Source organism: Cetorhinus maximus, chromosome 21, assembly GCF_964194155.1.
Source record: "Cetorhinus maximus chromosome 21, sCetMax3.hap1.1, whole genome shotgun sequence".
NCBI lineage: Eukaryota > Metazoa > Chordata > Chondrichthyes > Lamniformes > Cetorhinidae > Cetorhinus > Cetorhinus maximus.
The window spans coordinates 80,166,748-80,191,404 of NC_135899.1; the positions used below are offsets into that span (position 1 = coordinate 80,166,748).

The 24,657-nt window shown below is 46.1% G+C and overlaps 2 protein-coding genes across 2 annotated transcripts in view; one reads left to right on the forward strand and one right to left on the reverse strand.

The window, feature by feature from the left end:
- Positions 1–811: 811 nt before the first annotated feature.
- On the reverse strand, positions 812–3,439 carry LOC144696044 (nuclear receptor subfamily 0 group B member 2-like). The gene is made up of 2 exons (XM_078567248.1): positions 2,236–3,439; positions 812–1,491 (listed from the first exon to the last, which is right to left on the reverse strand). The coding sequence occupies exons 1-2, from the start codon at positions 2,774–2,776 to the stop codon at positions 1,250–1,252; spliced, it is 783 nt and encodes a 260-aa protein (XP_078423374.1). The 5' UTR covers positions 2,777–3,439; the 3' UTR covers positions 812–1,249.
- nudc (nudC nuclear distribution protein) overlaps positions 1,353–24,657 on the forward strand; it is a 38,646-nt gene continuing 15,341 nt past the window's right edge. The window contains exons 1-5 of the mRNA XM_078567247.1: positions 1,353–1,520; positions 15,401–16,045; positions 17,316–17,393; positions 17,567–17,776; positions 23,758–23,844. Of these exons, the coding sequence (XP_078423373.1) occupies positions 15,965–16,045; positions 17,316–17,393; positions 17,567–17,776; positions 23,758–23,844 (456 nt within the window). The 5' untranslated portion in view covers positions 1,353–1,520; positions 15,401–15,964. The remainder of the gene's footprint in view (positions 1,521–15,400; positions 16,046–17,315; positions 17,394–17,566; positions 17,777–23,757; positions 23,845–24,657) is intronic.

Sequence of the window (24,657 nt, forward strand, 5' to 3'; positions counted from 1 at the left end):
TCTCATCCTTCTTTGAAAACCCTCCATGTCCTTACCCCTCTCTATCTCTATAACTTCCTTCACCCCTACAATCGTTCCTCTAATGTTGACCCATCAGGGCAACCCAATTTTAATTGCTCTACCATTGGTGGCCATCCCTTCAGTTGCCTAGGTTCTATGCTCTGAAATTCTCTCCCTCAACACTCAATCTCTATATTTCTCTCCTCCTATAAGTTCTTTAAAATCGACCTCTTTTCCAAACTTTTGGTCACTGGTCTAATGTCCTTAAGTGGCTTGGTACCAAATTTTGTTTGTTAATGTTCCTGGGATATTTTACTAAATTAAAATCCCTGTCTAAATGTGTGTTATTGTTGAGACTGGTGCTCAAATTCATGGATCTACAGGCGAACAGCGCAGAGACATTTATGGCAAAGCTGTATAAGCACACAAAGGAGAAATGAATAGAAGGATATGCTGATAGGGTGAGATGGAGAAGGTTGGAAGGAAGCTTATACGTAACATTAACTATCGAGCAAGGACAATGCTGGAAAGTAAGGCCTGGAAGAAAGCTTCAATTAGGGGCAAGATGTTGCCATCTATGGGACAAATTTCAGTCACCCTGTGTACACGTGCTCAGTGAACTCTAGGTACAGTACACTATAGCTCTATATCAAAATTTATTTCATGTTGGATATTTATAACCAGCAGAGAATGGAGACTTCAGCCCATGAGAAATGCTTGGGTCTTATTCAAAAATCCCAGAGATGAAAACATCAGGTTCAAATCCACTGCACCATCCAATCTCCATTTCCCTTCAATTGTGCAGTTAGACATGGGAAAAGGCATCTTTAATTCCTGACACCTGACAGGAAAACAGGTTCGAGGGGCTGAATGGCCTACTCATATTCCTGTGTACCCAATGTCCTACAAGCACATATTCATGCAAGGGATTAGCATTAGACATTCGCAGGTTGGCCCCTAGTGGCACAGGGTGTAAATCAGCAGTGGCTGGACATTGACAGCCATCTGAATTAAATATCTACTCTTAAACCTGAGGATTTCTTTAAATTGAAAACCTGCCTTTAATAAAATGTCCGGTCTTTCAAAATAAGCAAAATAATTTTATTCAAGGTAAAAAAAAAATAATTTAATACAAAAAGATTACAAAAAGAAGAGAGGAGCCAGGTGAGAGTGGGCAGGTGAATGGACAGGTGGTGAGGCTGGGCAGGCGGGTGGGTGAGGTGCAGTCAAGCCCAGGGGTCCTCCTTCCTCACTGAGTATAGAGCATGTCCAGCAGTAGCTCCTTCATGTTTGCTGTCCCGATCACCGGCCTGAAGAAGAGCTCAATGATGAGACCGGTGCTGATGGTTTTCAAGGCGGAGACGGTGAGCAAAACCCGTGCAAAGCGGCTGCTGTCCCTGGGAGGCAGAGGCACCAGGACCTCGTGCAGTGCACGCTGCGCTTCCCGCTGAAGGCTCTCGATGTAGGCAGGAGCTCGGAGTCCGGGCAGGTCTGCAAAAGACGAGGGAGTTAACAACAAGGTGAGACCCAAAACGCAAACCGGGAACGCGGCACAGAGCAGAATGTGCGGAAACACAGCACGTCCGTCAGCCGCTGCTGTCAAAAAAGGATGAGGGCAACAGGTGGGGGAGCCTGCTTCACCGCTCGGAAACACTAACCAGTCTTGTCTCCATCACCGCCGCGGATTTGCTTTGTGTTTCCAGCATGTTCTGTATTTGGAGCTACTTCCTGTTTCCTAAGCCTGATCTTTTGATCCATGACCATCGCCCGCCTCCCACCAACCCACTCCCAGCCAACCCACCTCAATCCCCAGTTGGATCAGGCTTCACACAGATGGTGAATTTTGGTAGGTTGTATCTGTCTGTCATGCTGAGCAGGGCAGTCGGACCCCAAAATACTGAAAATGTCCTTAAATAATTAGGGGAAATGGGGGGTGGGGTGGGGGGTGGGGGGTGGAGAGGGGGTAACCTATCGTGGATTCTGAATTGGAAAATATAATCACACTACTTATTTATCCGGAAGTGTAGAGTTTCCCCTGATTGAGGATCTCCCAGATTTCGGACCACTCGCTGGTGCTCAAACTGCTGTTAACATGTTACTTGCGATGGTGGAATTGTTGCTGGGCTCTCGGGTGTAAGGGTAATTTGTGATGGGCTCTGTGTGAAGGTACATTACAATTCTTTTGCTTCATTACACACACACACACTGGAATAAAGAAAGAGGCTGTTTAGTTACCAGGGTTGAAGAGGATTGCTCCTTTCAGGTACGCATACTCCTTCGGGCTTAGGTCCAAGCCCCAGAATTTGTTCAGACACATTTTTATTCTCTGTACACCAGCAAGTGTTGGCTGCCTCCGCTCCTCTTCCTGCGTCTTGATCAGACCTGGTCCATTCAGTAAAATCCTCTTCAGCATGCTGTGGCCCGGGCTCTCTGTCACCTCGAAGCTCACTCTCTCCTGAGCCAATCCCAGCAGAAACAACGGGAGCCAGCAGCTCTCCAGCAGCAGCAGCTGGTCTGCTCTGGGAAGATGATGGAATGAGGGGAGGTTCCTCATAAAACTGACTGTCTTTACCAACACATCAGATACCGCCTGACACGTAACCTGTGGAGTCTTCAAGCAAACCGTCCGCCTGGCTTCACAGGAGCAGCTGTGATGTGAGAACTCGCAGCAGGCCTTGAGGTCTCTCTGCTGGCTCAGGATAGTGTATAAGATCGCAGTCTGTCTCTTCCCAGAAGCACACTGACATTTATCGAGCAGAACATTGACACAAGCCATAACCGCCTCAGTGCCAAACCAGAACTACTCTGAATTTAGCACGCTGACTGTACTGGTGTTAGCAGTTCAAGGTGCTAATTTTAATTGGAAACCAAAATCCTTAACTCACAACACTTCAAACAATTGCTTTTGGAGCTGTGCTGTGCGGGAGTTGGCTGAGTATAGATCAGGTAGGCTCGCCGACAGTTCTCAGTGTATGTAGCTCACGCTTCCACAGGCACCAACTGAGCTGCTTACACCTGAGACTATTTATATTCAGTTTCATTCAGCGACTAAAAGTGACCTTGGCCTCAAAGAACAAGCAGCTTTCATTGAAAAACAAGCTTGCAGTAACTAATTGGCCAAGAGACTTGCCTCTATGGTGCGGCCAGCAGCAGATAAGGCTTTTTTTTCAATGAAACAGCAGGTCAGACAGATGGAAGTGGCTTATCTCGATTATCTGATGTCATGTACACAGACTTTAAACTCATTTTGTACCAATGCACCAAGGACTACAAGAGGCCATTAACAGAACACCAATCAGACACACTCATTTACAAAAAGTGATATCAGGCTTTCTAATTAGATAAGGAATGTTTGCTGTTTGCAGCCTTGAAGGAAATTAACTCATAAACAATTCTATCTTATGTCTGATCACTGCATTATTAATAAAGCAACTGCTTTCTCTCCATAAATGTTTCAATCTGTTGTAAATCTCAATCAAGCTTATGAGTAGCACTAATGTGATGGTGAGTAAATGCACTGCCAGAAATCGTGCTGAGCTCCACATTCCGGAAGGTTCCAGGCTCAAGTCCACCCCATGCTGTTAGCAGATCTCCAATGTGTTAATTAACCTCAGCATTGTGCTAGAGAAGAGACAAACTGGATTTCCAGTTCTGATCACTTTCTAGGCAGGTTGATAGGTTTTTGTTAGGTTAAGGTATCAAGGGATATGGAGCAAAGGTGGGCAAATGGAGTTGAGGTACATGATCTAACTGAATGGCAACACAGATTTGAGGAGTTGAATGGCCTCCTCCATTGCTATGTTCCCAATCCCTACCGGAAAATGCCTATAGCCAGACATTTTATCAGAAAAAAACAAAAAGCTAAAAGCTACTGCGGATGCTGGAAATCCAAAACAAAAACAGAATTACCTGGAAAAACTCAGCAGGTCTGGCAGCATCGGTGGAGAAGAAATCAGTTAACGTTTTGAGTCCTCATGTCCCTTCGGCAGAACTGAGTATAGTTAGGAGAAAGGTGAAATATAAGCTGGTCTAAGGTGGGGGGAGAGAGAAGTTGAGGGTGGGGTGATTGTGGGGATAAGCAAGCAGTGATAGGAGCAGATAATCAAAAGATGTCACAGACAAAAGGATCAAAGAGGTGTTGAAGGTGGTGATATTATCTAAGAAAAGTGCTAATTAAGAATGGAAGGCAGGATACTCAAGGTACAGCTCTAGTGGGGGTGGGGTGGAAAGACTAACAAAGTTTTAGTTTTAGATTTGAAAATAATGGAAATAGGTGGGAAAAGAAGAATCTATATAAATTATTGAAAAAAAAGGGAGGGGGGAGAAACGGGGTGGGGATGGGGGGAGGGGGAGTTTAAGATCTAAAGTTGTTGAATTCAATATTCAGCCCGGAAGGCTGTAAAGTGCCTAGTCGGAAGATGAGGTGCTGTTCCTCCAGTTTGCGTTGGGCTTCACTGGAACAATGCAGCAAGCCAAGGACAGACATGTGGGCAAGAGAACAGGGTGGAGTGTTAAAATGGCAAGCGACAGGGAGGTTTGGGTCTTTCTTGCGGACAGACCGCAGGTGTTCTGCAAAGCGGTCGCCCAGTTTGCGTTTGGTCTCTCCAATTTGGAGGAGACTGCATTGGGAGCAACGAATGCAGTAGACTAAGTTAGGGGAAATGCAAGTGAAATGCTGCTTCACTTGAAAGGAGTGTTTGGGCCCTTGGACGGTGAGGAGAGAGGAAGTGAAGGGGCAGGTGTTGCATCTTCTGTGTGGGCATGGGGAGGTGCCATAGGTGGGGGTTGAGGAGTAGGGGTTGATGGAGGAGTGGACCAGGGTGTCCCGGAGGGAACGATCCCTACGGAATGCCGCCAGTGGGGGTGAAGGGAAGATGTGTTTGGTGGTGGCATCATGCTGGAGTTGGCGGAAATGGCGGAGGATGATCCTTTGAATGCGGAGGCTGGTGGGGTGATAAGTGAGGACAAGGGGACCCTATCATGTTTCTGGGAAGGAGGAGAAGGCGTGAGGGCGGATGCGCGGGATATGGGCCGGACACGGTTGAGGGCCCTGTCAACGACCGTGGGTGGAAAACCTCAGTTAAGGAAGAAGGAGGACATGTCAGAGGAGCTGTTTTTGAAGGTAGCGTCATCAGAACAGATGCGACGGAGGCGAAGGAACTGAGAGAATGGGATGGAGTCCTTACAGGAAGCGGGGTGTGAGGAGCTGTAGTCGAGGTAGCTGTGGGAGTCTACGGTAGGCTTGTAATGGATATTGGTGGACAGTCTATCATCAGAAATTGAGACAGAGAGGTCAAGGAAGGGAAGAGAAGTGTCAGAGATGGACCATGTGAAAATGATGGAGGGGTGGAGATTGGAAGCAAAATTAATAAATTTTTCCAGGTCCCGACAAGAGCATGAAGCAGCACTGAAGTAATCATCAATGTACCGGAGAAAGAGTTGTGGGAGGGGGGCCAGAGTAGGACTGGAACAAGGAATGTTCCACATACCCCATAAAGAGACAGGCATAGCTGGGGCCCATGCGGGTACCCATAGCTACACCTTTTATTTGGAGGAAGTGAGCGGAGTTAAAGGAGAAATTGTTCAGTGTGAGAACAAGTTCAGCCAGACGGAGGAGAGTAGTGGTGGATGGGGATTGTTGGGGCCTCTGTTCAAGGAAGAAGCTAAGGGCCCTCAGACCATCCTGGTGGGGGATGGAGGTGTAGAGGGATTGGACATCCATGGTGAAGAGGAAGCGGTTGGGGCCAGGGAACTGGAAATTGTTGATTTGTTGACCACCAGGATGGTCTGAGGGCCCTTAGCTTCTTCCTTGAACAGAGGCCCGAACAATCCCCATCCACCACTACTCTCCTCGGTCTGGCTGAACTTGTTCTCACACTGAACAATTTCTCCTTTAACTCCTCTCACTTCCTCCAAATAAAAGGTGTGGCTATGGGTACCCGCATGGGCCCCAGCTATGCCTGTCTCTTTATGGGGTATGTGGAACATTCCTTGTTCCAGTCCTACTCCGGCCACCCTCCCACAACTCTTTCTCCGGTACATCGATGATTACTTCGGTGCTGCTTCATGCTCTCATCGGGACCTGGAAAAATTTATTAATTTTGCTTCCAATCTCCACCCCTCCATCATTTTCACATGGTCCATCTCTGACACTTCTCTTCCCTTCCTTGACCTCTCTGTCTCAATTTCTGATGATAGACTGTCCACCAATATCCATTACAAGCCTACCGTAGACTCCCACAGCTACCTCGACTACAGCTCCTCACACCCCGCTTCCTGTAAGGACTCCATCCCATTCTCTCAGTTCCTTCGCCTCCGTCGCATCTGTTCTGATGACGCTACCTTCAAAAACAGCTCCTCTGACATGTCCTCCTTCTTCCTTAACCGAGGTTTTCCACCCACGGTCGTTGACAGGGCCCTCAACCGTGTCCGGCCCATATCCTGCGCATCCGCCCTCACGCCTTCTCCTCCTTCCCAGAAACATGATAGGGTCCCCCTTGTCCTCACTTATCACCCCACCAGCCTCCGCATTCAAAGGATCATCCTCCGCCATTTCCGCCAACTCCAGCATGATGCCACTACCAAACACATCTTCCCTTCACCCCCACTGGCGGCATTCCGTAGGGATCGTTCCCTCCGGGACACCCAGGTCCACTCCTCCATCACCCCCTACTCCTCAACCCCCACCTATGGCACCTCTCCATGCCCAAGCAGAAGATGCAACACCTGCCCCTTCACTTCCTCTCTCCTCACCGTCCAAGGGCCCAAACACTCCTTTCAAGTGAAGCAGCATTTCACTTACATTTCCCCTAACTTAGTCTACCGCATTCGTTGCTCCCAATGCGGTCTCCTCTACATTGGAGAGACCAAACGCAAACTGGGCGACCGCTTTGCAGAACACCTGCGGTCTGTCCGCAAGAAAGACCCAAACCTCCCTGTCGCTTGCCATTTTAACACTCCACCCTGTTCTCTTGCCCACATGTCTGTCCTTGGCTTGCTGCATTGTTCCAGTGAAGCCCAACGCAAACTGGAGGAACAGCACCTCATCTTCCGACTAGGCACTTTACAGCCTTCCGGGCTGAATATTGAATTCAACAACTTTAGATCTTAAACTCCCCCTCCCCTCATCCCCACCCCGTTTCTCCCCCCTCCCTTTTTTTTCCAATAATTTATATAGATTCTTCTTTTCCCACCTATTTCCATTATTTTCAAATCTAAAACTAAAACTTTGTTAGTCTTTCCACCCCACCCCCACTAGAGCTGTACCTTGAGTATCCTGCCTTCCATTCTTAATTAGCACTTTTCTTAGATAATATCACCACCTTCAACACCTCTTTGATCCTTTTGTCTGTGACATCTTTTGATTATCTGCTCCTATCACTGCTTGCTTATCCCCACAATCACCCCACCCTCAACTTCTCTCTCCCCCCAACCCCCCACCTTAGACCAGCTTATTTTTCACCCCTCTCCTAACTATACTCAGTTCTGCCGAAGGGTCATGAGGACTCGAAACGTTAACTGATTTCTTCTCCACCGATGCTGCCAGACCTGCTGAGTTTTTCCAGGTAATTCTGTTTTTATTTTATCAGAAAATATTGATTGACCCCAAACAGAGAGAGAGAAATATCTGTTACCCCAATTAGAATCTAGCTTTCAAAATGCAATTGTGCAAGTGAAATGTGCTATGTAGGATACTGGGAGACGACTAGTTATCTCATTATCTAGAGAACTCCAGAGCACATAAAAATAGAAAAACAAAGTCACTTATATAACATTGTTCACAACCTCAGGATGTACCAAAGCACTTCACGGTTGTAATGTAGGAAACAAAGCAGCCAAACAGCAATGTGATAATGACTAGGTAATTTGTTTTGAGGTGTTGGTGGAGGGATAAATATTAGCCAGGGCAGAGAACTCCCCTGCTATTCTTCAAATAGATACATTGGATTATTTACATCCACATGAGAGGGCAAATGAGGCTTTGGTTTAATGTCTCATTCAATAGCATCTCAAACAGTGAAGCACTCGTTTAGTACTGGCCCTTAAGTAAACTTAATGTTATCTCAAACTTTGCTGCCTGTGTCTTAACTCACACCCAAGTCCCATCCACCTATCAGTCCTGTGCTCACTGAACTACACTCCTGGTCAGGCAATGCCTTAATTTTAAAATTCTGATCCTTGTTTTCAACTCCCTCCATGGCCTCATCCCTCCCTATCTCAGTAACTCCTTCAGCCCAACATGCTGCACTTCTCTGGTTCTGACCTTTTGAGCATCCCTGATTTTAATTGCTCCACCATTGGTGGCCATGCTTTCACTCGCCTAGGCCCTAAGCCTTCACTACACCTCTCTGCCTCGCCACCTCATTTTACTCCTTTAAAAACCTACTTAAAACCTACTTCCTCATTGACCAAGCTTTTGGTCACCTCACATGATATCTCCTTATGTGCCTCAGTGTCATACTTTGTTTTATAGCCCTCCTGTGAAGCACCTTGGGACAATTTATTACATTAAAGGCACAGTATAATAAGTTGTTAACAGTGTCAGCCTTATGCACTCAAGCCTCAGATGTGGGACTTGAACCCACAAGTTTCTGACTAAGGTGAGACTGCAACTCACTGAATCACAGCTGCCACCAACAATCCCCAGATGTCTGGCATTTACTGCTGTTAGTTGTAATATTATGTCCATCATATGAGGGGAACAAGGGCAAACATTGAAACATCTTTCCTGAATGGAACCCTTGCATGACTCTTCATGTAGATTGGCAGCTTTGTGTTGCTCATTCGCTGACAAAATCCAACTGAATAACTTCTCCACTGCAGCTGCCTCATCACCATTTATAGTTTATGTTAAAACTAATGTGCTATGGTGCAGGGCCTACACTACAGGACCATACCAAATTTAAAAAGAGTATGGGTGAGTTAGATCAGGAATTACGTTTTGAAAAATTTATAGAAGGAAAGATCAAGGGAGGTGATGAATTGCATGGAGTTCCTGTGTTTTTTGGTTAATTATTTTAAAGTTCTGTTTCTTTTTATTTATTTATCTACCTGAACTCGCCTGTCCTAAGCTGGTTTCTCACACACTGTCCCTTAGACTGAGCACTTATTGACCAATCAACTTACTAGATTCCTGCAACATCACAGTGGCTTTTATCTCCTTTTTCCCAGACTGCAGACTCACAGCAACTGAAACAGTGAAAGAGCGTGTTCCTCAACTCCGCTCCTCACTCGAATCCCTGGTCTGTATTTAAAGGCGCACCTCAGCTCCGCTCTGACGCCCAGCAAGGTAGCCTGCTGTGCAATCCCCAGTCTGTATTTATAGGTGCTCCTCAGCTCCCGAGTGTCTTCCGCAGGTCCGCTGTGCTCCAACTCCCAGCAAGGTAGGCAATTAGGGATGGGCCATAAATACTGGCTAAGCAAGTGATGTCCATATCCTTTGATAGAATAAAAAGGAATATACCTATCAGGAGGATATGCCTGTCAGGAAAGGTTGGGGAGGGTTAACCTTTACTGAAGGTTGACCTTTAAAATTATGAAAGGATTAAATAGGGTAGATGTCGAGAAGATGTTTCCACTTGCAGGGGAGGCCAGAATTAGGTGATATTAATATAGTCACCACCATCTCCAATATTCAATTCAAGACAAATTTATTTACTCGGAGAATTGCTGAGAATTACAAAGTATTTATAGCACAGAAAATGGGTTATTCTGCCCAACTGGCCTATGTTGGTGTAACACTTCCTACGAACCTCGTTCCACTCTTGCTCATCTAACCCTATCATCATAACCTTTCTCCCTCATATGTTTATCTATCTTCCACTTGAATGCATCTATATGTTTGCCCTAGCTACTCCCTTTGGTTGCAAGTTCCACATGGGGAGATGGTAACAGACTAGTAATGTCACTGGACTAGTCATCCAGATGCCCAGGCTCTGAGGACATGGGTTCAAATCAATTCAGTTAAAAAAATCTGGAATTGAACACCAGTTTCAGTAAAACCACAAAACTATCATTAGTTGTCATAAAAAAAATCTGGTTCACTAATGTCCTTTGGGGAAAGAAACTTGTTGTCCTTACCTGGTCTGGTCTACATGTGACTCCAGACCACAGCAATATGATTGACTCTTAACTGCTCTGAAGGGCAATTGGGGATGGACAACAAATGCTGGCCTTGCCAGTGACACCCACGTCCCAGGAAGGATGAATTAAAAAAACACTCTCCGGGTAAATAAATTTGTCCTGAATTCACTATTGGAGATGGTGGTGACTATATTAATATCACCTAATTCTGGCCTCACCTGCAAGTGGAAACATCTTCTCAACATCTACCCTATTTAATCCTTTCATAATCTTAAAGGTCAACCCTCAGTAAAGGCCAACCCTCCCCAACCTTTCCTGATAGGTATATCCTCCTGATAGGATTTATTCTTTCAAGGGATATGGACATCACTTGCTCAGCCAGCATTTATGGCCCATCCCTAATTGCCTACCTTGCTGGGAGTCAGAGCAGAACTGAGGAGCGCCTTTAAATACAGACCAGGGATTCGAGTGAGGAGCGGAGCTGAGGAGCACGCTCTTTCACTGTTTTAGTTGCTGTGAGTCTGCAGTCTGGGAAAAAGGAAATAAAAGCCACTGTGACATCACAGGAATCTAGTAAGTTGATTGGCCTGTAAGTGCTCAGTCTAAGGGACAGTGTGTGAGAAACCAGCTTAGGACAGGTGAGTTCAGGTAGATATATAAATAAAAAGAACTAAAACTTTAAAATAATAAACCAAAATTTGAAAACTTTAAAATTAAAATAAAACAATAAAGTTAAAAAAGCAATAAAAATAAAGTATTTTAAACAATCATCTAAAATGCTTCTTGTAGTTAAGAAGCATTTAACCTTTAGCTGTCAGTGGTACTAGCATTCAATAAACACAGTAAATTGTAGCACACATAGGAAGAAAGTAATTAAAGTAAACAACTAAATAACATTAGTTAGAATGAGGACAGGTGTTATGTTGCAGCTGTGAGATGTGGGAGCTTTTGGACGATCCATGACAAGCACGTCTGCAGGAAGTGTAAGCAGCTCGAGGAATTCCAGATCAGGATTATTGACCTGGAAGCCAAAATGCAGACACTGCGCAACACAAGGGAGGAGGAGAAATACCTGGATACTTTGTTCCAGAAGACAGTTAGACCTCCTAAAAGAGGGTCATCTGTTTTGGTCAGCAGTGAGGGACAAGAGGATGTGACAGTCAGTGAGGCAGGAAATGGGACTGAGCAGACAGTAGATGAGGAGCCTCAGGCTTTGGAATTGTCAAACAGGTTTGAGGTGCTCACAACCTGTGTGAATGAAAGCAAAGTCTGCAGAGTGGATGATCTGGCTGGCTATGGCACTGTGGCCATTCAAGCGGGGGGAGCAAAAAGGAATATAGTGGTAGCAGGGGATAGTATAGTGAGGGGGATTGATACTGTTCTCTGCAGCAAAAAGCAAGAGTCCAGATGGCCATGTTGCCTGCCTCGTACCAGGGTTCGGGACATCTACTCAGGGATGGAGAGGAACTTGCAGTGAGAGGGGGAGGATCCAATTGTCGTGGTCCATGTAGGTACCAATGACATAGGCAGAACTAGAAAAAAGGTTTTGCAAAGTCAGTATGAGGACCTAGGTACCAAATTAAGAAGCAGAAGCTCAAAAATAATAATCTCTGGATTATTACCTGAGCCACATGCAAATTGGCATAGGGCAAATAAGAGAGACGAATGCATGGCTTAAAGGCTGGTGTCTGAGAAGTGGGTTCCGGTTTGTGGGGCACTGGCATCAGTGCTGAGGAAAGTGGGGGCAGTACAGTTGGGATGGTTTACACCTGAACCATGCTGGGACGGGTTTCCTCGCAAATTGCATATCTAGGGAAGTAGAGAGGGCTTTAAACTAAACAGGAGGGGTGAGGGATCAAGCTTGGGTAGAGGTAGCAATTCAAGGTTTAGAGTCAAGACAGGAGAGCAAAATAGTAATATGAGAAGAGGGTCAGAGAATGGCAGGAAGGGACAGAGAGAAAAAAACCTAAGAATACATCAACAGTCAGGAATATATGTTACAAAGGTAACAAAAAGACAAAACAGAATCTGAATGCATGTAGCATTACTAAAAAAGTAAATAAATTGATGGCCCAAATTGAAGTAAATAAATATGGTCCAATAGCAAATACAGAGACATGTCTGCAGGACAACAAAGATTGGGTCCTTAATATTGAGGGGTACATGACATTCAAGAAGAATAGGAAGCTAGGTAAAGGTGGAGGGCTAGCACTGTTAATTAAAGAGGGCATTGGTGCAATATTTAGAGATGACCTTGGTTCAGGAGATCAGGATGTAGAATCGGTTTGGGTGGAGATGAGGAATAGTAAGGGAAAGAAGACACTACTGGAAGTGGTCTACAGGCCCCCAAACATAGCCACAGTGTAGGACAAAGTATTCAAAGAAAATATTGTGGGCTTGTGATAAAGGGACAACAATAATCATGGGTGATTTTGATCTACACATAAACTGGAAAAATCAGATTGACAGTAGAATTGGCAGCCTGGATGAGGAGTGCTTAGAATGCTTTCTAGATAGTTTCTTAGAGCAGCATGTTCTGGAACCAACTAGGTTATATTAGACTTGGTATTGTGTAACGCGACAGGATTAATGAATGACCTCAGTGTAAAGGCACCGCTAGGTAGCAGTGACCGCAATATGATTGAATTTTACATCCAGTTTGAAAGGGAGAAGAGTGGCTCTAAGAAGTATCTTAAACTTAAATAAGGGCAACTATGTGGGGATGAAAACTGAGCTAGCTGAAGTGAACTGGGAAACTAGACTAATAGATAGATAGACTAATGGGCAGATCAATAGAGAAGCAGTGGCAGACATTTAAGGGGATATTTCAGAGTATTCAGAATAAGTATATTCATACTATAAAGAAAAATTCTAAGGGGTGGACCCACCATCCGTAGTTAACTAAAGAAGTTAAGAAAAGCATCAAACTTAAGGAAAAAGTATACGACTCTGCAAAGATGAGTGGCAGGACAGATGATTGGACAGAATATAAAGAACGGCAGAGAATGGCTAAAACGTTAATCAGGAGAAAGAAATTAGAGTATGAGAGAAAGCTAACTAGAAATGTAAAAATGGATAGCAAGAGTTTCTATAGCTACTTAAAAAGGAAAAAAGTAAGTAAAGTGAATGTTGGTCCTCTGGAGAGTGACAGTGGAGAGTTAAATGTGGATAATAAGGAAATGGCGGAAGAAATGAACAAATATTTTGCTTCTGTGTTCACTATGGAGGATACAAAAAACATTCCAGTAATAGCTGCAAATCAGGTGAACGGGAGAAAGGAACTTGGAGAAATTGAAATCACTAGGGAAATGGTACTGAACAAATTTATGGAGCTGCGGGCTGGCAAGTCTCCGGGTCCTGATGGACTACATCCTAGGGTCTTAAGAGAGGTGGCTAATGAGGTAGTAGATGTGTTAATTTTCCAAAATTCGCTAGATTCTGGAAGGGTTCATCAGACTGGAAAGTAGCAAATACAACCCCTCTATTCAAGAAGGGAGGGACGCAGAAAACAGGAAATTATAGGTCAGTTAGCTTGACATCTGTCATGGGGAAGTTGTTAGAATCGATCATTAAGGAGGTTATAGCTGGGAACTTAGCTCAAGGCAATCGGGAAGAGTCAGCATGGTTTTCTGAACTGAAAATCATGTTTAACTAATTTATTGGAGTCTTTTGAAGGAGTAACATGCACAGTGGATAAAGGGGAGCCTGTAGACGTACTGTACTTGGATTTCCAGAAGGCATTTGATAAGGTGCCACATCAAAGATTATTACGGAAAATAAAAGTGCATGGTGTAGGTGGTAACATATTAGCATGGATAGAAGATTGGTTGGCTGGCAGAAAGCAGAGTATGCATTAATGGGCCTTTTTCTGATTGGCAGGATGTGATGAGTGGAGTCCCACGGGAGTCTGTACTGGGGCCTCAACTTTTTACGATTTACATCAATGACTTAGATGAGTGGAGTGAAGACATGGTAGCTAAATTTGCAAATGACACAAAGATAGGTAGGAAGGTATGTTGTGAAGAGGACATGAGGAGGTTGCAGATGTATATAGATAGGATGAGTGAGTGGTCAAAGATCTGGCCACTGGAGTTTAATGTGGGAAAATGTGAAGTTGTTTAGTTTAGCAGGAAGAACAAAAAAGCAGTGTTACTTAAATGGAGAACGGCTGCATAATTCTGAGGTGCAGAGGGATTTAGGTGTTCTCGTGCGAGTCACAAAAAGTTAGTATGCAGGTACAGCAAGTAATTAAGAAGGATAATGGAATGCTATCCTTTATTACAAGAGGGATTAAACATAAAAGTAAGGATGTTATGCTTCAGTTATACAGGGCATTGGTGAGACCGCACCTTGAATACTGTGTACAGTTTTGGTCTTCTTATTTAAGGAAGGATGTAAATGCATTGGAGGTGGCTCAAAGGAGGTTTATTAGATTGATATGGGTGGAGTGAGTGGAATGAGTGGGTTTCTTATGAGGAAAGTTTGGATAGACTGGGCCTGTTTCCAATGGAGTTTAGAAGACTGAGGGATGATTTGATCGAAGCATGCAAGATCCTGAACGGCCTTGACAAGGTAGACGTCAAAAGGATGTTTTCTGTTGTGGGTGAGTCCAGAACTAGGGGGCACTGTTTTATAATTAGGGGTCACTCTTTTAGGTGAGATGAGGAGAAATCTTTTCTTTCAGAGGGTTGTGCTTTGGAGCGCTCTGCCTCAGGTGGTGGTGGAGGTGGGGTCATTTAATATTTTTAAGGCAGAGGTAGATAGATGCTTGATAGGCAAGGGAATCAAAGGTTGTCGGGGTTAGATGGGAATTTGGAAATTGAAACACAAGATGAATGGCGGGGCAGGCTCGAGGGGCTAAATTGCCTACTCCTGCTGCTAGTTCTTATGATCAGCCATGGTCATTGAATGGTGGAGCGGGTTCAAGGGGCTGAATGGTGTACTTCTATTTCTTATGCCCTCAAGATGGTGGAGCCTTCTTGAACCACTGCAGTGGTACACCCACAGTGCTGTTAGGGAGAAAGTTCCAGGATTTTGACCCAGTGACAGCGAAGGAACTGTGATGTAGTTCCAAGTCAGGATGGTGTGTGGCTTGGAGGGGAACATGCAGGTAGTGGTTTTCCCATGCATCTACTGCTCTTGTCCCACTAGGTGGTAGAGGTCACAGATTTGGAAGGTGCTGTGGAAGGAGCCTCTTGAGTTGTTGCAATGCATCTTGTAGATGGTATATACTGATGCAACTGTATATCAGTGGTGGAGGGAGTGGATGTTTAAGGTGGTGGATGGGGTGCTGATGAAACAAATTTTTTTGTCTCAGAAGGTGTTGAACTTCTGGAGTGCTGTTGGAGCTGCACTCATCCAGCAAGTGAAGAGTATTCCATCACACTTCTGACGTGTGTCTCACAAATGCTGAACAGACTTTGGGAAGTCAGATGGGGAGTTACCCGCTACAGAATTCCCAGCCTCCGACCTTCTCTGGCTTCCTAAGAATAAACCTGTTCTGCACCTTCCTCAGCGCCTCGATATCCTTTCCCCAGCTTCTACTCCCTGAAACTGCCCTCCCAATAATGCCCGAGGCTTGCAGCACTAGCAAGTCCAAACACTCCGGACCAATTTACAGCCATACAATCCAGGCTCTGACAGAGGCCCGGGTTGCTAGGGCCCGATTCCCGAATGTTCCAGTTTCCATGGTGACCGCACCCTCAACATCACACCCACTCGCACTCTATTGGTTTTGCGTCAGACATCAGGACTAAACGCATCCTCTGATTGGCTAAGGTGCCTGTCGATCACATATTGACCCAAGGGCGGCAGTACTTCCGAGTAAGCGGTCAGGGCCTGCTGCGTGTGGCTGAGGGAACAGCATTAATACACAGACACGATGGTGGATTCATCCGGGGAGGATCGCTTCGATGGCATTCTGCTGGCGATGGCCCAGCAACACGAAGGGGGTGTTCATCAGGTATGGAGTAGATTCCCACCCCACTGTTTGGGTATAGATCCCCCCTACCCGCCATGCTCACTGTCTGTGGGTAGATCCACCCCTCCCCCCCACTGCCTGTGGGTAGATCCACCCCCCCCCCCGCCTGTGGGTAGATCCACCCCCCCCCCCCCCCCGCCAGTGGGTAGATTTGCCCCCACCCTCCCCATTTGCTGTGGGTAGATTTGCCCCCCTCCCCACTGGCTGTGGGTAGATTTCCTCCCTCCCTCCCCACTGGCTGTGGGTAGATTTCCTCCCCCCTCCCCACTGACTGTGGGTAGATTTCCTCCCCCCTCCCCACTGGCTGTGGGTAGATTTGCCCCCCCCTCCCCACTGGCTGTGGGTAGATTTGCCCCCCCCTCCCCACTGGCTGTGGGTAGATTTGCCCCCCCCCCTCCCCACTGGCTGTGGGTAGATTTGCCCCCCCCCCCCTCCCCACTGGCTGTGGGTAGATTTGCCCCCCCCCTCCCCACTGGCTGTGGGTAGATTTGCCCCCCCCCCTCCCCACTGGCTGTGGGTAGATTTGCCCCCCCCCCTCCCCACTGGCTGTGGGTAGATTTGCCCCCCCCCTCCCCACTGGCTGTGGGTAGATTTGCCCCCCCCCTCCCCACTGGCTGTGGGTAGATTTGCCCCCCCCCTCCCCACTGGCTGTGGGTAGATTTGCCCCCCCCTCCCCACTGGCTGTGGGTAGATTTGCCCCCCCCCCTCCCCACTGGCTGTGGGTAGATTTGCCCCCCCCCCTCCCCACTGGCTATGGGTAGATTCGCCCCCCCCCCCCCCTCCCCACTGGCTGTGGGTAGATTTGCCCCCCCCCTCCCCACTGGCTGTGGGTAGATTTGCCCCCACCCTCCCCACTGGCTGTGGGTAGATTTGCCCCCACCCTCCCCACTGGCTGTGGGTAGATTTGCCCCCACCCTCCCCACTGGCTGTGGGTAGATTTGCCCCCACCCTCCCCACTGGCTGTGGGTAGATTTACCCCCACCCTCCCCACTGGCTGTGGGTAGATTTGCCCACCCCCCCTCCCCACTGGCTGTGGGTAGGTTTGCCCCCTCCCCACTGGCTGTGGGTAGATTCCCCCATCCCATGCCTTTGGCTTATTTCTATGTTAAATTGGGTGGATTTTCTTTGTGTTTCTGACTTGCTTTATCCATTCTCATGCTATTTGATTTTAATGAAAGAATGTACTTAGCTGATGCTGGGTGACCTGTCAACTTCAGTGGGTTTGAATAAAAGCCCTCAATTTTTATTTCAGCTCGTGGATACGTTCTTCAGTTTTCTGAGGCGGAAAACTGACTTCTTCACTGGTGGAGAGCAGGGAGCAGCTAACAAAGTGAGTACAGGGTGTTCCATTATATCTCAAATCTCTGTGATGGGGGCCCCACTACATCTCCATCTCTCAAATGAATTTGACCCACTTTGATGAGTGGGTCTGCTGGTTTCTCCTCAGCATACTAATGCTGTAATCCCCTTTAACTGATGTTTCTGGTCATATATTTTCCACAGTTGGTCACAGAGACATTCAAACGCCACCAAAAGTTAGCGATACAGGTTCAGATGGAGAAGGAGGTGAAAAAGGAAGCAGAAAGAAAAGATAAATTGGAACAGGCAAAGCTTGCTGAGGAGGAGGAGAAATCTGAGCCGGATTCGAAGCAGCCGAAAATCAAAGAGCTGACGGATGAGGAGGCAGAGAAATTGCAGAAGGAGATTGACCAGGTAAGTGCAACATGCAGTGTCTACTGGCCAATCACAGCCAAGAATTGGATCATGGGATTGAGGGTAACCACTGGCTTGGATTGGGAATTGGTCAGGAAGTATGAGACAGTTAAAAGTAAGGGTAACTGATATGTATGTAATGATTTTGGTAGAATGTGAGTTGTGATGTCACCCAGGGATCTGTACAAGGGCCTTAACTTTTCACTATTTATGAATGGCTTTGTTGAAGGAATAGAGAGCTGTAAACCTACATTTGCTGATGACAAGTAGTTAGTTGGCAGTGTAAATAGTGCAAATGGGAGCAGAATTGATAGATTAGGTGAGTAGGCTAAACTATAGCAGATGGAGTTCAATATGGGAAAGTGTTATGTCCTCTACTTTCTATCTAAGAAAGATAGATCAGAATAATTTTTAAATGGTGAGAAATCAGGAACTCTGGAGGAGCAGAATGTTTAAAGCCTTCATGTACATAAATCATGGTGGACAGATACAAAAATTTATTAAAAAGGTAAATTAAATGTTGGCCTTTATTTCAAAGAGGCTGGAATGCAAAGAAATGGATGTTATCCTTTAGGGAAGGAAATCTGCTCTCCTTACCTGGTCTGGCCTACTGACTCCAGTGACTCCAGACCCACAATGTGGTTGACTCTGAAATGGCCTAGTAAGCCACTCAGTTGTATCAAACCGCTACAAAGTCTCAAAAAAGGAATGAAACTGGATGGACCACCTGGCATCGACCTAGGCACCAGAAATGACAATGGCAAACTCAGTTCTATCAACCTTGCAAAGTCCTCCTTACTAACATATATGGGGGCTAGTGCCAAAATTGGGAGAGCTGTCTCACAGACTAGTCAAGCAACAGCCTGACATAGTCATCTTCATAGATAATGTACCACCATCACCATCCCTGGGTATGTCCTGTCCCACCGGCAGGACAGACCCAGCAGAGGTGACGGCAGAGTGGTATACAGTCGAGAGGGAGTTGCCCTGGGAGTCCTCAACATCGACTCCGGACCCCATGACGTCTCATGGCATCAGGTCAAACATGGACAAGGAAATCTTCTGCTGATTACCACATACTGCCCTCTTTCAGCTGATGAATCAGTACTCCTCCATGTTGAGCAGCACTTGGAGGAAGCACCGAGGGTGGCAAGGGTGCAGAATGTACTCTAGGTGGGGGACTTCAATGTCTATCACCAACAGTGGCTCAGTAGCACCACTACTGACCGAGTTAGCGGACATGGCTGCTAGACTAGGTCTGCAGCAGGTGGTGAGGGAACCAACAAGAGGGGAAAACATACTTGACCTCATCCTCACCAACCTGCCTGCCGCAGATGTCCATGACAGAATTGGTAGGAGTGACCACCGTACAGTCATTGTGGAGACAAAGTCCCACCTTCACAATGAGGATACCCTCCATCGTATTGTGTAGCACTACCACCGTGCTAAATGGGCTAGATCTGGAGCAGATCTAGGAGCTCAAGACTGGGCATCCATGAGGTGCTGTGGGCCATCAGCAGCAGAATCGTACTCTAACACAATCTGTAACTTCATGGCCTGGCACATCCCCACTCTACCATTACCATCAAGCCAGGGAATCAACCCTGGTTGAAATGAAGAGTGCAGGAGGGCATGGTGGGTGCAGCATCAGGCATACCTAAAACTGAGGTGTCAACCTGGTGAAGGTATTACATAGGACTAGTTGCATGCCAAACAGCATAAGTAGCAAGTGATAGACAGCTAAGTGATCCCACAACCAACAGATCAGATCTAAGCTCTGCAGTCCTGCCACATCCAGCCGTGAATGGTGGTGGACAATTAAATAACTCACTGGAGGAGGGGGCTCCACAAATATCCCCATCCTCAATGATGGGGGAGCCCAGCACATCGGTGCAAAAGATAAGACAGAAGCATTTGCAACAATCTTCAGCCAGTGCCGAGTGGATAGCCCATCTCGGCCTCCTCTGGAGGTCCCCAGCATCATGGATGCCAGTCTTCAGCCAATTTGATTCACTGCACATGATATCAAGAAACAGCTGAAGGCACTGGATAGTACAAAGTCTATGGGCCCTGACAATATTCCGGCAATAGTACTGAAGATTTGTGCTCCAGAACTTGTCACTCCCCTAGCTAAGCTGGTCCAGTACAGCTACAACACTGGCATCTATCCGGCTATGTGGAAAATTGCCCAGGTATGTCCTGTATACAAAAAGAAGACAAATCCAACCTGGCCAATTACCGCCCCATCAGCCTACTCTCCATCATCAGTAAAGTAATGGAAGGAGTCATCAAAGGTGCTGTCAAGCAGCACTTGCTTAGCAATAACCTGCTCACTTACACTAGTTTGGGTTCTGCCAGGACCACTCAGCTCCTGAGCTCATTACAGCCCTGGTTCAAACATGGACAAAAGAGCTGAACTCCAGAGGTGTGGCGAGGGTGACTGCTCTTGCCATCAAGGCAGCATTTGACCAAGTGTGGCATCAAGGAGCTCTAGCAAAACTGGATTCAGTGGGAATCCGGGGGAAAACTCTCCACTGGTTGGAGTCATAAAGAAAGATGTTTGTGGTTGTTGGAGGTCAGCCATCTCAGTTCCAGAACATCACTGCAGGCGTTCCTCAGGGTAGTGTCCTCAGCCCAACTATCTTCAGCTGCTTCATCAATGACCTTCTTTCCATCATAAGGTCAGAAGTGAAAATGTGCAATCATCAGTGAACAATGTTCAGTGCCATTCACAACTCCTCAGATACTGAAACAGTCCATGTCCAAATGCAGCAAGACCTGGACAATATCCAGGCCTGGGCTGAGAAGTGGCAAGTAACATTTGCGCCACACAAGTGCCAGGCAATGACCATCTCCAACAAGCGAGAATCTAACCATCGTGCCTTGACATTCAATGGCATTACCATCATTGAATCCCCCACTATCAACATCCTGGGGGTTACCATTGACCAGAAACTGAACTTGACTAGCCATATAAATACTGTGGCTACAAGAGCAGGTCAGAGGCTAGGAATTGTGTGATGAGTAACTTGCCTCCTGACTTCCCAAAGCTTGTCCACCATCTGCAAGGCACAAGTCAGGAGTGTGATGGAATGCTCCCCATTTGGCTGGATGAGTGCAGCTCCCACAATACTCAAGAAGCTTGACACCATCCAGGACAAAGCAGCCCACTTGATTGGCACCAAACATTCACTCCCTTCACCACCAATGCACAGTGGCAGCAGTGTGTATATCTACAAGATGCACTGCAGGAATTCACCAAGGCTCCTTCGACAGCACCTTCCAAACCCACGACCACTTCCATATAGAAGGACTAGGGCAGCAGATAGGTGGGAACACCACCACCTGGAAGTTCCCCTCCAAGTCACTCACCACCCTGACTTTGAAATATATTGCCTTTCCTTCACTGTCGCTGGGTTAAAATCCTGGAACTCCCTTCCTAACAGCACAAATATAAAAACAAAAAGCTAAAAGCTACTGCGGATGCTGAAAATCCAAAACAAAAACAGAATTACCTGGAAAAACTCAGCAGGTCTGGCAGCATCGGTGGAGAAGAAAAGAGTTGACGTTTCGAGTCCAACATGACCCTTCAACAGAACTGAGGTATAGTTAGGAGAGAGGTGAAATATAAGCTGGTTTAAGGTGGGGGGCGGGGGAGAGAGAGAAGTTGAGGGTGGGGTGGTTGTGGGGACAAGCAAGCAGTGATGGGAGCAGATAATCAAAAGATGTCACAGACAAAAGGATCAAAGAGGTGTTGAAGGTGGTGATATTATCTAAGAAAAGTGCTAATTAAGAATTAGTATCCTGCCATCCATTCTTAATTAGCACTTTACTTAGATAATATCACCACCTTCAACACCTCTTTGATCCTTTTGTCTGTGACATCTTTTGATTATCTGCTCCTATCATTGCTTGCTTGTCCCCACAACCACCCCACCCTCAACTTCTCTCTCCCCCCCGCCCCCCACCTTAAACCAGCTTATATTTCACCTCTCTCCTAACTATACTTCAGTTCTGTTGAAGGGTCATGTTGGACTCGAAACGTCAACTCTTTTCTTCTCCACCGATGCTGCCAGACCTGCTGAGTTTTTCCAGGTAATTCTGTTTTTGTCTTCCTAACAACACTGTGGATGTACCTACACCACATGGACTGCAACAGTTCAGGAAGGCGGCTCACCACCACCTTCTCAAGGACAACTAGGGATGGGCAATAAATGCTGGCCAAGCCAGTGATGCTTACATCCATGAATGAATAAAAAAGTTATATAAAGCCCTTGTTAGACCCCATTTTGAGTACAACATTCAGTTCTGGGTATTACAGCTCAGGAAGGATATGTTGGCCTTGGAGGGGGTGCAGCATAGATTCATCAGAATTACACCGAGACTTAAAAAGATTTAATTATGAGGATAGGCTGATTAGACTAAGCTTGTAGTTTTGTGAATTTCTATGATTATGGAATGATGAAATTATGGTGTTTGGATTTAACAAAGGAATTGATAAACCAGATAGAGAAACTATTTTCTCTGGGGGAGTCCGGAACAAGGAGGCATAAACTTAAAATTAGATATAAAAACAGAAAATGCTGTAAATGTTCAGCAGCCCTGACAGGATCTGTGGAGAGAGAAACCGAGTTAACATTTGAGGTTGATGGCGTGACACGTTAACTTGGTTTCTCTCTCCAAAGCTGCTGCCAGACCTGAGTATTTACAGTATTTTCTCATCCTATTTGATTTCCAGCAGCCGTAATGTTTTGCCATTGCTTAAAATTAGGTTGTCCATTCAGGGACAATGCCAGGAAGCACTTGTTCATGCAGAGGATAATGGAAATCCCGAAGTCTTCCCTGCTAAAAACTGTAGCGGCTGGGGGTCAATTGAAAATTTCAATACTGAGATTGATAGGTTTTTAGTTAGATAAAGGTATTAAGGATAGTGGAGCCGTGTTGGGTAGATAGAGTTGAGATTCAAATCAACCATGATGTAATTGAATGGCGGAACAGGCTTCCTCATGCTCTAATGTAATGCGTGTTTGGGTGGAGATGTCTCAGATTTATCATTAGCTGCTATAATTTAGCAGGTTTCTAAACAGGAAATCAGAGTGAAGGGACAAGACACACAGGTAATTCTACCTCGGGTAACCAAAGAGACCTGCTTTGGTCACCAATCAGAAATCCCGATGCAGCTCAGTGAATGGTCAGTGTTGATGGGTTGTGACACTAGCCTGCAGGTTGGTCCTGCTAGGGCTTGGGTTGGGGTGGGTGTCTGGTTTTGAGGGTTGGGATGTTTGGTTGCGTTGGGATGTGGTTTGCTGGTGAAGGGTATGGTGCAGTGTGGGGCATGAAATGCAGAGGCATGTGGTGGAGCGGTGGGTGGGTTTAGGGGATTGGGTGGGCAGTCATGTCTGGGTTGGCACATCTGCTCCCAACCATACAGCATGTAACCATTAAAAGGTTTTGTGGCCACCTTGTGTGCCAACTCCAGTATCAACTTTAAGAGCCACAAGTGAGGCTGCTTAAGCTCAGGAACATCTGAACAGCACTCTGTGGCAAAAGCTTTGCCATTTGTAGATGGCTGTCTTGGGCTCTTAGAGCTGGTGCTGGGACCCCAATGGGCATGTACAGGCTGCCCGCAGGAGCAACTTGCCAGCTTCTAATTTGGCAAGTAATGAATGAAATGATGTTTGATTTTGCCCCTACCAAGAATATCATCTTCCAAGAATGGAGGACATGTTTTGAACTGCTGTCAAGGCCTCCCTGCATGTTTGAATCAGTTATTGATATTAGTTAAGTTTACATGTGAAACATTGCCATAGGCACTGGACACTGGTGCCTGTGAAACTGTTACAGCACCAGGGAACCCAGCAGCTATGTCTGGGACCCATAGCTGGGAGCTATGCCCGAGATTACTGCACGCTGCAAAGCTAAGGTTAATAATTGGCCAGGTACACTATGATGAGACCATTTACTTTGCATTTTTCATCTAGAAAAAGGAGTGCAAGAAACAGGAAAATGATGGGGATGGAATCACTGCCAATGGGGAAAGGAACTCAGAAAAGCCAGAGACAAAACAGGTAATGAACAAATTAATCAGTGTGGAGCAGGAAGGAGGAAGTTCATTTGGTGGGATTTGGGAACAGAGAGGCAGGGTCATATTTAAAATCCACAAGTTCTGTCTTAATTTCTTTATCTGCTGAGATTTTTTTTTGCTGTTGCCTCCACTTTTCTACTGAAACTCTTGGCAGTCTTTAGTGCCTCAGCCAACTGGTCTGTCTTTATTGTGTGGGCCCAGGTAGCAAACTTCAACCACAAAGTGCATCACAGCACACTCTTTACAGCATAAGTTACTGAACAGGTTGTATGATTTACTTCCAGAGTTAGTGATTGAGGCAGAAATTATTTCAACATTCCAGATTAGATTGGGCAGGTGGATGATGGAAAAGGTGTTGAAAGGATATGGGGATAGGAAGGGTAAATGTGAATCCCACTATTTGCCCATGTGGAGGATGAACACAAGAACAGACTGGTTGGGCTGAACAGCCTGTTTCTGTATTATAACCCTGATTTATAACTTTGTAAAATGTGCACAGAGCAAAGTCTGTGTGGAAATCTGCTCCTTGTAAACTCCTCTCCCATGGTATCATTGTAGACAAAACAGTAAGGAAAATGTGGAAATTGTGCATCCTTTACCCAACACTGCCTGAGACTGCTAATAAAGTGAGTGCCAGGTTTCATCAACCCACGCTGCTAACATCATTCCATCTTAAAGTTTTTAGTTTTCAAACCTGTTTAAATTTGTTGCTTTGATTCATCTGGTTAAATTTTCGATTTTGATTGTTGTGGATTCTAACAGGCAGATTTACCCGGCTGCTGCACAGTCCCTGTTC